Source organism: Hyla sarda, chromosome 7, assembly GCF_029499605.1.
Source record: "Hyla sarda isolate aHylSar1 chromosome 7, aHylSar1.hap1, whole genome shotgun sequence".
Lineage (NCBI taxonomy): Eukaryota > Metazoa > Chordata > Amphibia > Anura > Hylidae > Hyla > Hyla sarda.
Window position 1 is genome coordinate 124,232,494 of NC_079195.1, and position 15,127 is coordinate 124,247,620.

General features: G+C 38.0%; 1 protein-coding gene and 1 long non-coding RNA gene across 2 annotated transcripts; both read left to right on the forward strand.

Annotated features, from left to right (window-relative positions):
- The first annotated feature begins 377 nt into the window (after positions 1–377).
- Positions 378–6,438, forward strand: LOC130282435 (uncharacterized). The gene is made up of 3 exons (XR_008846381.1): positions 378–632; positions 969–1,471; positions 3,989–6,438. It is a non-coding gene; the product is annotated as an uncharacterized LOC130282435 (long non-coding RNA).
- A 7,345-nt stretch (positions 6,439–13,783) lies between these two features.
- NEUROG3 (neurogenin 3) lies at positions 13,784–14,642 on the forward strand. The gene has a single exon (XM_056530688.1). The coding sequence runs from the start codon at positions 13,784–13,786 to the stop codon at positions 14,447–14,449; it is 666 nt and encodes a 221-aa protein (XP_056386663.1). The 3' UTR covers positions 14,450–14,642.
- The last annotated feature ends 485 nt before the right edge of the window (positions 14,643–15,127 follow it).

The following is a 15,127-nucleotide window of genomic DNA, read 5'->3' on the forward strand; positions in this document are numbered from 1 at the left end:
GAAAACAATAAGATTTTCTATACACGTGCGTATGTTAATTACATGTCATTATACATAATCTATACCCATTACCCATGAGTAAAGCATGTGCTGTGTATTTCAGGGCAATTGTTACAAAACTCTGTGCCAATTGTGCAAAGTTTAAGAGCTGCAAAAGTTTAGCCTTAAGTTAACCTTTTTATCCCTCCTTGATACCACACAGCTAAATGGGCAGCTCTTAGATTCGTGTACATATTAAGTGTAAGGATCATTTATGGAGGGGTGGGGGTTCATTGCTCTCCCTCCCACTTGGCCCTTTGTTGGGATTCCAGCTGTGTCTGGCAGTGGGGAGGCTTTCGTGTCAATGATGATTCTGATTGGCCACTTCCCAGGTTGTAATGAGCCCAGCAGACTCCATGCAAGACTGATAAGATAAAGTGTGCCAGGGGGGCACACTTTGTATTGATCTGCATTGTTTCACAATGGTATATATATGCCTGGAAGCTAGTTGTGTGCCTGGTGCAGATGCTTCTACTAAGGCTCCTCATACAATAGACCTACAGGTCCAGGAAAAGAAAACACCCCACATCTCCTGGTGACTTGTCCCTGCTTTCATATACCTAATACAGCAATTCATCCAAAAGATCTACAAGGTATGTTTCAGATTTTTTATTGTTTCCTTTGTAACATATTTTATTTATTATATAGGTTTAGGATTCTTGCAGGTAGTTGCAAAATGTTGTACCCTGCAAGCCAATTTATTACAGTTTATTTTATTTTTTTTGTTATAAAAGTAAATAAAATTTACAGAGCACTTTTGAGGCAGCTCAGTTCTTTATTTACCCCTTTAATTTTAAAACACATACCTAAAATGTTTTCATGTAAATATAAATAACATTATACTAAGAAAATGAAATTCTATTAATCTATTAGATGGGTTTTAAAAGTATAGTGCAACAATTACACCTACTTCTAATTGTGTTTTGCAGAATATCTACACTCAGAACCCATAGGACAAGAAAATAGAGACCTTTAATACGACGTCTCTGATGCGGAAGGCCAGTCCCTTACTCATATACTGCTTAGATGTGGAGCAAAATAAATGCTTTTTGTAGTATATATTTCCAGTAACATAATGCATTTGCTCTTCTTTTTCATGAGTCTACCCCTTCTACAGGAATCCATTAAATACTTCTGATTCCAGCAATGTGAGGTTGTGGAAGAATTATTGGCTTGATTTTCACTCTCCATGCTGTGTGCATGCCCAGAACACTGAGCAGTTCCAGTTGGGATGCAAGAGCTGAACTAAGGCACCTTGTGATCTGTACAGTTTAATCTGACTTTCTCCTTTCTGTTGGACAATGTATTCAGTAATGTTGGGGATACTGTAACTGAGCTTAGATATAGAGATCTGTGCATCCACCTCTAACCTATGATCATGCTGTAAATAAAGGATATGGACTGTTTATAGCAACAATATGGAGAAGACAAGGTAAATTCAAGTTTTGAATCAGTATGAAGTATACTTTGGCCATATCATATATATTAAGTATAAAAAGTGCAATGCTATACACATGGAACATGTTAAGCCATCAGAGACTATAACATAATGTTTAAAGGACATTACATACAGAGACACAATAACAGTGTAATTTGAAGTGCAGCAGTAGTTAATATATATTATCTTACTACATTTAATTGATATCACTGCATCCTACTTGACTAAAGTTTATGAAATGATTGTTTAGTTCAATGGAGGGTAAGTATACCCATATATCCTAAAAAGCTTTAATAATAGTATGAATAGTTACAGCAATGTGTAAATTGTTGTAGTTCTTACTATCAGATTTATAATATTACTTTCCTAGCGGAAGCCTATTAGTTGTGTGCAGGGGGTATTAGTGCAGCACCACCTGCTGAGATGTATTTAAAAAGCATTGTTACTTAGCATTAGTTTGTGGTTCATTGTAATAGGTCTTGCATAAATTACAACTTACACACCATTATAAAGTATCACTTGCTACATTTAGTAGCCACAGGAAAGCAGTAATGTCAAAATAAGAGGATTTGGAGAGCTGAATATCATTAGGTAGTGGAATCCACAACTGAGATCCTATTTTTAAGACATGTTTAAAAAGATCAGAAATATTCTTGCAGCACCCTGCTTTGTGATTGAGAAAAATAAAAGCCTTTTGATAGTTAATGTCATCTGCTCCCTCTTCGGATTAGTAGTGAAATCAAGTTTAACAGAGGAGTCTATTAGATAAAGAAAATTACTTTTAGGTAATGTAAAAAAAAGAACTCACCGGAGCAGGGTCTGAAGGAAGCATGACATGTATTAGTGGAACACCAAAAGGAGAATTCCTGTGTCATGCACTGCTCTAGGCATAACACAGAATAGTAGTTAAGCCTTGAGTGTTCTTAAAGTGGTTGCAGAAGTGGTTGTAGACCAGATTGTTATTATCATTATAGACTTTTATGGGAGATCGATCGTGGAAATGGTTTACTGGCTCCCCAACCCATTCCTGAGAACATTTCTGTTATTTATACAGTTCTGAAATATTCCACTGCACTGTACAGAGATAGCCACCATTCACACCAGTCTCTGTCCCCAGTGGGAAGTACAATCTAATTTTCTTTTTTAGTCACACAGTAGGGCCAATTAACCTTTCATTACATTTTGCAGTTTTGGAAGAAGCACAGTCCTCAAACAGGGAAAACTGCATACATATGATTTGTCAGATTTAAACCAAGGACGACAGTGCTGCAAGGACACTATGCTGATCACTGAGCCACCCTGATGAAATGAATCAAGACATATAAAAAAATTATCATAACAGATTATGGTTCCTGTAAAGATCACAACATGACACCAAAAGTATCACCATAACCATGTACGGCATAACCTATCAATGTGCCATAAATGTACATGATGGAAAAATACCTTTAAATGTTTTACTGACCTAATTTCCTTGCTGCAGTGTCTGCAAATCCTGTGCAGTTACATATATTTCATATCACCAGGCATACAAGTAGTGCCTTTGTATTTTAACCTAATAAATGAGCTGTCACCATTTTTTTGTTGCTCAAACCATTGGTAGCATGAAACAGATACAGGTAGCTGGATGCCAGGACACTACAATTTTCTTGGCCATTGCAGAGAAATCATAGTTTTAAAAAGCCAGTGGGACCCAGGTAAGTAGTCACAATAGTTGGGAAGGGGCAGGTCCCCATGGCTGCTCCTCACCCTGTTGGCCATTGGTGATGCATCTCTCTCTATACATTCCATATAACTACAATTATAGTGTCCCTGCATCTTGCTACCTGTATATTTTTATGCTGCCTGTAGTTTGGGCAGGAGACAGGTTCCCTTTAAGTACCTTTAACTTGTTATGATGTCTTTCAATCTTCAGTAAAATAGATGATTATTTGTCCACGGAGGGCTGATATATTAATGATGTAGGATGGTAGGAAAGTATTAGTAATCCAAAATATAAAAACACGTTAAACCAGATAAACCATATATTTGTGTATTCTGTTCTGGAGCTTTAGGTATCCAGAGACTTGCTCTTTCAAACTTGCAAAAGGGGTTATCCAGGGATAGAAAAATGGAACTGATTTCTTTAAAAAAACAATACCCCAATTGTCTTCAGGTTGGGTGGGGTTCTGCAGCTCGATTCAATTAAAGTGAGTGGAGCCAAGCTGTAATACCACACACAACCTGAAAACAGGTTGGTGCTGCTTTTGGAAGACAGTAGCCCTGTTTTTCTACTCCTGGATAACCCCTTTCACATTTGTATATTTTATGTAATTGCTTATTTTATTTATAAGCAATAGAGATGAGCATGTCCCTGCGGACATTAATTAATCATGTGACTGGGGTAGGTCAATTGATTCTGTCATGATTTAATGTTTGAATCTAAGCCTAATCCTTAAACAATGCTATTTTTTGTAGAAATCTAAGTTTTTCATTGTCATTTCTTATCTGAATGTGATTTTTTTTTTTTAGTATGATGGCAAGAAGGTAGCTGGAGGATGGCATGAAAATGTAGTAGCAGAGATGCTTAAGAAGATACAGCCAAAAATGTTTATTTTTATTTGTGTCTGGAATGAAGGGGGGATGTCCACCCAATCCAATGGAGTGCAAAGGATTTTCTACAAAGAAAAAAGTGGTGAACAACTCCACCACTAGCCTGCAGTAGTGCGCCACCTTTCAGGCTACAATGGTTCTTTAGTATCAGAGCAAATAAAGGCTTATATGGAAGCATTATTTTTAACCAGCCCTTATGCCATGTTTCTAAGCTGTTGCTCACTGTAGTGCTATATTAGTTTTAAGTTCTGAAAAAACAAAAATTGGAAATTTTTAGAAATACAAAATCACTGTGTTTTGCACAAAACACTTCAATGTACTTTCTCACCCACAAACGGTTTGGTACTTTCATAAACTGTAAGCTGTAATGACAAATACAATGGAATAATGCATTTTACCTTTTGTTGGATCAAAAAAAAAAAGTCCCTAAGCGTTTCCAAAATGTGTCTCCAAGGGCTTCCCCTCACACCCAGAAAGCATCCTGCGGCATTCTACTATACTGCTTGATTAACATACTGACAGTGGTTGTTTTTTTGCTCTGAATTCTTATAGCTTACCAGAGTCAGCCCTCCTCCATCTCCTCAATGTGCAAAAAAGTGTTCCAAGACAACAAAGGACAAGATATATAGTTAATGGCAAGCTTAATCCAACACTTCATTTTACTACTTGTTCCCAAATAAAATATATTGTTTGACTTAGTTTGCTTTTACAAAGAAGGCATATGGGCACCTTGAGCCTGGCATATGGATTGCTTGTATCTCAACAGCTTGTTTGTGTGCATTAGGAACAAGTGTGCATCTGTTAAACTTGACCATAAAGTCACAAAATGGGGCTGTTGTCAGTAAGATTAGTGGGTCTGGTGTGTTAGGAGAAAAGGGACACAAAGTTGTTGGCTACAGGTATTATATTATCTGTAGGTATACTAGCAGTGGGGACATCTGCTACTTGTTGTGTATTGCTGAATATTCGCTGAACATATGTCATCACAAATCACAGTATCTATTAATAGTGCCTGTTCACATTCTGGCCTGGGAACGGCACCACTCTCAGTAAAGGAAGCGCAACAGGTGTCTTGCCTGCACGTAATGCACCTTTTCAGTCCTACTCTCCTTGGATCCCACTCTAGTGGCATCAAGAGTTTGTTCTCTATTGTTTCTGGGGGAAATTTTTGGATGTGTAAATAAAGACTGAGACCATTTTGGAGAGTCCAGTGTCTTTCTCATTCTCTTATTGTCTCTGACAGCACAAGTGTTTAGCTGTGCACCCAAGGTGGCATATGGTCCCCACTCCACACTCTTTCCAGAAGGGCACCCATGCTGCATAGAGACAGCTTTTTTGAGAATCTGTGCTCTATTCTATCTTATTATTTTACAGTTTAAGTGTGTGGGGGTGTGTTATCTGCAAACTACCCTTCTCCAAATTAAAGAGCACCATGTGTTGAAAGCAGCAAGTAAGCAAGTGCCTGATTGCAAAACCTGATCATAGCTGGCAGATAATACACAGGATACAGTTCAGCTGGATACCATATGTTTTCAATAAAATAAGACAAATAGGACAGGGAGATATGGATTGCAGTAAACCTGTAAACTGTGCAGGGCCACTCCTTGAATAGGCCATTTAATGCCAATTCTTTAGTGAAGATGAACAGACAGGTGTGTGTATAAACCTAACAGTTTTCTGCCTTATATATTTTATCAGGTTTGTGGTAATTTTTTGCTTGCTATGCTAACTATGAGTAAACATAAGCGTTAAGTCATTATGGAAATACCAGAGTTATCTGAGAGTAGTGTGAAGGTGATTTAACAATAAACTTGCCTTGTCTAGGAGCAGGTGATACCTGCCCTAAGCCTGGTGATTAATGCTGTCCAGAGCACTCCACTTTGCAATCTCTTGTAATTATTTATTAAATGAAATCTATTTATTATTATTTTAGCAAACAGTGGTACCAGGTGGGGCTTTCTTCTCATCTTCAGCTTTTGTTTGAAGGGTGATTGAAGTGGGTAGTCCAGGCTTTGGAAACTCGCTCACCAGATTTTTAGTCCATCCAATTGTTCAAGAAAAAAAAAATCTGCCAAGGCTTGGCTATTCATTTTTTCAATTGATATAAATGCAAAAAAAAAAAGGCACAGAAAATAAGAAAAGAAAGTAAAGTTCTGGCCATACAGAGGAATAAAGGCTTTTATAACCAACTGTCCTTTCTCCCTTGAACTGTAGCCACTAAACAGATGCCTCTATTGGAAAGGTGGATGCTGTCCCAGTCATTCCTGAGCTACTTGGAAATACATGGAACTTATGGAGGTTACCTCAAAGGCACATCACCTGCTGAAAGAACATACTGAGAAGCTCTTGGAAGGAGCTGTTTCAGCACCACCACTGTAACAAACAAACAGTTTTTAAAGCTTCCAAGCATTCAAAAAAGGTTTCCTTGTTGTATAAAAACATTTCATTTGTATAATTATATGTGTAACTAATTAAAGATCTGACCATAGTTTATAGTTCAGTTTTCCATGTAGGTTATAAGATATGGTGGTATTATTTTACATATATGCATGCTGTAAGTTTATGTATATGTTAAGATAAATCATTGTAGTGGAAATGAATCCTGTTTTTTGTGAACCAAGAGAAATGTATCAACAATTTTGCACTGACTTGTTTGAAATAAATAAATTATTGTTAACCACAAAACTACAATCTATGACACTTCAGAAACCAGAACCCCTGGCTTTATAGAGAGAACATGGAAGAGTACCTAGGAGGCAAGGAGAAGGGATGCAACAGAATAGTTAATACAGTACAGCATTTAGCTGAAGGACAGTCCACACAGCAATAACGAGAAGGGAACGAAGGGCTTGGGGACACTTCAGGATGTCAGAAGAGGTGACCTAATGAGCACTAAAGAGCTTCTGCTGTGGAGACTGTGGTAAAGCAACTTAGACTTCATGCTGGATGCTGTTTATGTTTCTTTCATCTGGAATATGGATGAGGTTAAAGAGGACACACATTATTGAAAAGAATGTACTCTTAGGACAAGGGTGGATCTAAAAACCAGGTTCAAAACAGATCTTTGAGGAAAGGGCAGAACTTGAGATGTCAGGGAAGTGGAGACACGGGAAGTAAATCATTTTATGAAAGTAAGTAGCATAGGAGTTGCCAAGGAAAGGGGGGAAGAGTAGGGACGTGCTCCATGTTATCATTGTCTAGTAACAGGAAAGAAAGGAGGCCCTAAACTATGGTAGCTGAGGGGGAGTTGCTGATATGTGGTAGCTGTCAGGTGAATAGTAAGGAGTATGTTGCCAGGATGGAGAGACACTGTGGATGTTGAGAGGTGAGAAAAAAAGGAGTAATGCTAAAGAAATGGGATATGGACCCTAAGGCATTTTAGTTTGGCACATATTAAGAATCTTTTAGGACCATTAGAAGCAAATTTGAAGCCATATTGATAAAGAGTATTATAAAAGATTCATGTGAAGTTATTTATTTATTACACCATATTACATCCCTTCCCCTTATCCCCTTACACCCTTCCCTTCAATTCCCTGGTTGGACTTGATGGACGTATGTCTTTTTTCAACCGTACTAACTATGTAACTATATGATAGGGGGTGGTAAAATCAAAAAAGCTTTGAAAAGCACATGTGGTATGTGGTTTTGCATTTATACCAATGCCCTATCAGACAGATGGCATTACATTTTAAGTTAATGGTCATGATGTAACAAAGCGTTGAATCCTTTCGAAAATAACTTGGAAGTAAGCAACTTTGATAAAATTCTGCACTTAAAAATGTTGTGTCCTAATATGGCAATTGGGAACCTACAAACAGCACACAAGACAGCAAAAAGCCATCCTGTTCTGTTTGACAATCCTTAAGAATTAAGACTTACTGTAGTGTGCAGGAGGCTATTTTGCTGAGTGATTGATTAAGGGAGAATGTTCAAATTATAGTAAAATGGAGAATGCTGTGACATACTGACTGAAACTAATCTCTAACTGAAAGTGGCCAAAATAGTTTGAAGTCCCTAAGGAATACCACAGTGAGCTTGGGACTCGCCACATCTGCAATATGCTGCAATAATGAGGATTCAAAGTATGGAAAATAAGATATAGTGGCCAAAGTAACCCCTCATTATCCATAATTCATAAAAGAACTGTGGAACCTTGAAAGTAGGCAAACAGATATTTGTTGGGTTATCCTGTAGATCTTTAACCCCTTAAGGACCAGGCCAATTTTCCCTGTAGGACCAGAGCGTTTTTTGCACATCTGACCACTGTCACTTTAAGAATTAATATCTCTAAAACGCTTTTACCAAATATTCTGATATCGTTTTTTCGTGACATATTCTACTTTATTTTGGTGGTCAGTTTTCGTCATTACTTCAATCTATTTTTGGTGAAAAATCCCCAAATTTCATGAAAATTTTTAAAATTTAGCATTTTTCTAACTTTGAAGCTCTCTGCTTGTAAGTAAAATTGATATTCCAAATAAATTTTATTTTTATTCACAAATACAATATGTCTATTTTATGTTGGCATCATAAAATGGACATATTTTTACTTTTTGAAAAAATTAGAGGGCATCAAAGTAGAGCAGCAGTTTTCAAAAATGTCATGAAAATTGCAAAATCTGAAGGGACAGATGTTACAGAACTACAACTCCCAGCATACCTGGGCAGTCTAGGCATGCTGAGAGTTGTAGTTTGGCAACATCTGGAGGGCTACAGTTTGGGCACCACTGTAACAGTGGTACCCAAACTGTGATCCCCCAGATGTTGCAAAACTACAACTCCCAGCATGCCCAGACAGCCTTTGGCTGTCTGGGCATGCTGGGAGTTGCAGCTTGGCCTTCCTAGTGGTTGCCCCAGTAAAGATCACATTACTTTCACTTTCATTCCCCCCCCCCCCCAACGTCGCTTCTCTACCTGAGCCAGGATCCAGCAGTCTGCAGCGACAATCAGCTGTTCCCAGGCATCTTCTCCTGCAGGTACCGACCTCCATCTTCTCCCCATGTTCCCAGCGACATCCAGGGGTGGGCAGAACAGGGGGTTGCCATGGCAACCCACTGTCCTGCTCTGCCATTGGTCAGAATCAGTTCTGACCAATGGCAGGGGATAGGAGGAGATCGCAGCACTGCGACCTCGCTCCTACCCTGCAAGATGATCTAGGCTGTCAAGATCATCACTATTTTCCGGGCTGATCAGGTCACCATAGACCCGATCAGCCCGGAATAGCAGAAAATTGCATGTCTGAATTGACATGCGATTTTCTGCTATCGCCGACATGGGGGGGGGGGGGTCTCAGGACCCCCCTCGGCGTTTGCCTCGGACACCTGCTGAAAGATTTCAGCAGGCGTCCGGTTTCGCAACTCGACCGGCGCGTGGCGGGATGCGAAATTCGCTGGGATGTATGAGTACGTCCCTGGTCCTTAAGACCCAGGGCGCAGGGACGTACTCATACATCCGTGGTCCTCAAGCGGTTAAGGACGCAGGGTTTTCCAGTTTTTGCATTTTTGTTTTTCCTCCTTACCTTTTAAAAATCATAACCCTTTCAATTTTCCACCTAAAAATCCATATTATGGCTTATTTTTTGCAACTCCAATTCTACTTTGCAGTGACATTAGTCATTTTACCCAAAAATCCACAGCGAAACAGAAAAGAAAATAATTGTGCGACAAAATCGAAAAAAAAAACACCATTTTGTAATTTTTGGGGGCTTCCGTTTCTACGCAGTGCATATATCGGTAAAAATGACACCTTATCATTATTCTGTAGGTCCATACGGTTAAAATGGTACCCTACTTATACAGGTTTAATTTTGTTGTACTTCTGGAAAAAAATCATAACTACATGCAAGAAAATTTATACGTTTAAAAATGTCCTCTTCTGACCCCTAAAACGTTTTATTATTTTTTCATGTACAGGGCGGTATGAGGGCTCATTTTTTGCACAGTGATCTGAAATTTTACCGGTTTCATCTTTGTTTTGATCTGACTTTTTGATCAATTTTTATTCATTTTTTAATGGTATAAAAAGTGATCAAAAATATGCTTTTTTGGACTTTAGAATTTTTTTTACGTGTACGCCATTGACCGTACGGTTTAATTAATGATATATTTTTATAGTTCTCACATTTACGCACGCAGCTATACCACATATGTTTAATTTTATTTACACTGTTTTATTTTTTAATGGGAAAAGGGGGGTGATTCAAACTTTTATTAGGGAAGGGGTTAAATGATCTTTATTAACACTTTTTTTTAACTATTTTTTTGCAATGTTATAGCCCCCATAGGGACCTATAACACTGCACACACTGATCTTTTACACAGATCACTGGCGTGTATTAACACGCCTGTGATCAGTGTTATCGGCGCTTGACTGCTCCTGCCTGGATCTCAGGCACGGAGCAGTCATTCGCTGATCGGACACCGAGGAGGCATGTAAGGTCCCTCCCGATGTCCTGTAAGCTGTTCAGGACGCTGCGATTTCACCGCGGTGGTCCCAAACAGCCCAAGCAGCCGGGATACTTTCACTTTCGCTTCAGATGCGGCGGTTAGCTTTGATCGCCGCATCTGAAGGGTTAATATAGGGCATCACCGCGATCAGTGATGTCCTGTATTAGCCACGGGTCCCGGCCGTTGATGGCCGCCAGGACCGACCCCATATGATGCGGGGTCACCGCATATCGGGGGAGCCGGCGTAGGACGTAAATATACGTCCTTCGTCGTTAAGGAGTTAATTTTGCGCATACATGTTTTGCTTTAATCACAACGTATAAGCCTCAACTGTGGCACCTTTCGCACCACTAAATTTCAAGTCAGAAGATTGGAAAATGAAATGTAGTCTTGTTTTGTAGTTAGTCTTGGTGCCGTGAACTAAAGAAATGTCAGTGAAAACTGTATAAAATGTTAATAATTTTAAGGCATAATGGAAAGATGGCAGTCTGTGGACAACACAGAGTGGGGCGGGGGAGACAACATATATGTTGGACATGAGGCTAGATTAAAAAAAACTGCTCAGTGGGCAAAAACAACAACCATAGGGTGTCACACTGCTAGAATTAGTCACTTAACTATTGTAAGCTAGACAAAGTTAAAATAAAGAAATTCAGAGCACATGGTCACCTGACCTAGTTGTTGGGCACTCTAGGGCACAACGGTGATTACATTTTTATTGGTGCAGTTAAATTAAAGATGTCTTATAAAGACTGACGGTTGTCTCATGAAGACTAAACATACATTTCTCCTGCAGAGACCTCCTTTAGGGAAAATTAAGAATTTGATGCCAGCAATTCAAATTAAGCCTAATAATGTAAAACATGTACTGGTCTTGTCTGCAACCAGTATGAGCTTCTAATAGGGCATATGAAAAGGCATTGTCTTAGACAAAAAAGGTTTGCAGTCTCATGTCCACGTTTTAATTTAAATTATTGCTATATATACTATACTTAAAAATGGGAGGTTCACATTATTTGATCAAATTTAGTACATCCACTTCCACAAGGTGAGCTCCCTACACTAAACAGACTAACCTGTTTTGGACCTAGGATTACTAACTGAACTCATTGGAAATAGTATTCAGCTCCATTCTTTGATATAAATGTAAAACATAGATTGTGGGTATTTTAATTAAGGAGTAATCTAATCTAATGATGAGTTCATTGCATGGTATAAAATTGGCTTAAATTAATAAATGCCAAAGCTGTTTTTTTTACACACACAGAATGGCATTTGGGATGCCTTTAAATGCCATTAAACTGGACTGGCATAGGGTTATGGGTATTGCACCATTCAAAAAAGCCCTGAAACAATATACGGTACTTCAGATAAAGTAGATTTAGAGCACATGCTTATTTTACCACGTGTTTGGGTGGGACATGAGGGAAAGCATGAGTGTCTGTTTGTTGAGGGTTGAAGTTAGTTACCAAGTAATAATGAAAGTAAGAATAGTTCTCCCCCTATTTAAAATAAACTGCACATAATATTATAAACAAAAGACATTAACTCAGAATTATCAATCCATCTGAAACCCAAACAAATTTCAGACAGATTGTTAAATTTGGGCCATTGGCTATGTCTGCCTTGCTGCTCTCGGTTATGTGGCAATTCAGTCTTGATCTGACAACTTGAGTACTCTGAGACTGGTTGTCAGGTATCCCTACTTATAAAACTGAAAACTCTGTGTTTCATAGGCAATGTATCCCTAGCCACTGAACTGGACTATAAAAATTGTGGAAAAATGGGCTGACAGAAGTCAAGCCATTCCACTTCTTAGATTTTAGTGGAAAATGTATTTGCATAATGAGGCATGTGTTCCCATCTTGGTTTATTAGGTGTTTTTTTTTATATAGGAGATTAATATTTTAAGTGCCTTGCATCAATTTAAATTAACAGATATTTGCATGGCCTTTTGTACTCATAGGTTTTACACTTAGTATATTTTACTGAAGTGTGTTGTGTAAAGGGCACTGGTAGGTGGTTATCAACTTCACTCTTAAAACTTTCTATTGTCATAAATTTATGCAAAAAAAATGTGACAATTTCCATGTAACAATTTCTAGACTGTTTATGGAAAATCAAACAAAGATCAGATCTCAGATTGGATACATTGTGTTACAATCAATATGACAAATGACTGTAAGAAACATGACTGTTCTGACTTTCTTTCAAAAATATGTCTGTAGTACATTTAAAATAATAATACTAATAATAATGAGGAGTAATCAGTTTATTTAGACATTACTCCTCATAATATCAGGACTACCTTATATCCCTTTAAAAATATTTAAAGAAGTAAAGTTTACTCTTAACAAATAATCCTATTCTTTATGTAAAGCAAAGGCGTGTTTATATTCACAAACGGTTTTTAAAAATATAAGTATGTTAGGTATATTATTTATGTCATTGTGCATTATCCATAGTGTATAGAGGTTCCCCATGGATTAAACATGTTATATGTATTTAAGGGCAATTGTTCCAAAACTCTGTCCCAATTGTGCAAAGTGGAGCTACAAAAGTTCACTCTTAGGTTAATCCTTTTTCCCCCCTCCTTGATACCACACAGCTAAATGGGCAGCTACTAGATGCATGTACATATTAAGTGTAAGGATCATTTATGGAGGGGTGGGGGTTCATTGCTCTCCCTCCCACTTGGCCCTTTGTTGGGATTCCAGCTGTGTCTGGCAGTGGGGAGGCTCGCGTGTCATTGATGATTCTGATTGGCCACTTCCCAGGTTGTAATGAGCCCGGCACACTTCATGCAAGACTGATAAGATAAAGTGTGCCAGGGGGGCACACTTTGTATTGATCTGCATTGTTTCACAATGGTATATATATGCCTGGGAGCTAGTCATGTGCCTGTTGCACACCCTTCACACATCCTTCCACTGAAGCTCCTCTTACATATAAGACCTAGAGGTCCAGGACAGAAAAACACCCCACATTGCCTGGTGTCTTCTACCTGCTTTCATTTATCTAATACAGCAATTCTGCCTGAAAGTCAACAAGGTATGTTTTTTTGTTTTGCATTTCCAGTTTTGTAAATTTCTACATTATTTGTATCATATAGTCTTAAGCCATTTTCTACAAATATGTTTGTTTAATCTTTTATATAAAGAATCATACCGTAAAAATGATGTGATAAATTTTATATGTATAAATTTGTGAGATTTTCAAAGTTTACTACAAAACTTACACATATTTCTTGTTGCATTTTTTCAGAATGTCTTCAAAAACAGAGAATAGCCATAGCAGAAGTGAGAGATACCTCTACTATGATGTTTCTGATGAGGAGGGCCATTCTCTTTCACTGCCCTGTTCTCCAGCCCCCTCAGCTGGGAGTGAAGGTTGTTTAGTGGGAGAAAAAATTCCCCTTTCTGACTCCAGGGAGTTGCAGAGAAAAAGGCAAAAAGGGAGAAGAAGATCACAAGTCAAGAATGAAGTAACAATCATTAAACAAAAAAAGAATCGCAGGACAAAAGCTAATGATAGAGAAAGGAACCGAATGCACAACCTCAACTCAGCATTGGATGCCTTGAGGAGTGTTCTACCTACCTTTCCAGATGATGCAAAGCTGACCAAGATTGAAACCCTGAGGTTTGCTCACAATTACATCTGGGCTTTGTCTGAGACTCTGCAGATTGCTGACCATAGCCTACTTAGCATGGCACAACAGGGTATGACAGACTCATTTGAAAAGTTATCTAAGACATGCTTAATGGTGGATCTCACTAGTCCAAATAGTAGCTGCAGTTCCTCCAGTGACTGGGACTCTCTCTATTCTCCAGGATCAAAGAGCAGCAGCAATAGCCCCACAGACATGGATGATTTTACTTCTCAATCCAGTTCATGCCTGAGATACACTGATACTTTTTCAGAGTTCATATGACTTGTTCTAGTGTCCCTCTGCTCACATTCACTTTTCTGAATGGCCAGCTTACTGTAGCAGAGACATAAGTGAATCCCATCCCCTTTGCAATCCCATTGTATTGTATATTTATGTGTCTCTTTTCATTGTAAATGCTTTAATTCCTTTAAGTCTTGCTTTTCCTTCTCTTGTAACCTTATGTTGGAAATATTTTTTGCACTTTTCTTGGAAAGGAAAAACAGTATCTTTATTAGCTCTTAAAAAAACAACACTTAATTTGCCATTGTGTATATTGTAATATTGATTTTTAAAGCTTATTCTGTAATGGGCTTCTATGAATATTGATTTCCAGCTATTTTCTATGTTTAAATTATATATTTTGTAATCATGTGTATTTATTAATTGTATTGATTAAATATAAATATATAGTGTACAGGTATATTTTTGCACCATGTTGAGTAATTGTATCATTACAATAAAATATTCAGCAGCAATGAAAAGCTGTTTTTATCTACCTCTTCTTATGTATACACAGGTGTATGTATGTATGCATATATATATATATATATATATATATATACATACATACATACACACACGTTACTATAATGTTGCATTTTACAAAGAGTTAATAATTTTGACTCTGTAGTTGGCACATGGCAAATACAGTGGCATACTTAAGTTATCACCTGGAAGGCT

What these genes read in the sequence shown, in the direction of transcription:
- NEUROG3 (XM_056530688.1), top strand. Translation starts at nt 13,784, where the DNA reads ATGTCTTCAAAAACAGAGAATAGCCATAGCAGAAGTGAGAGATACCTC.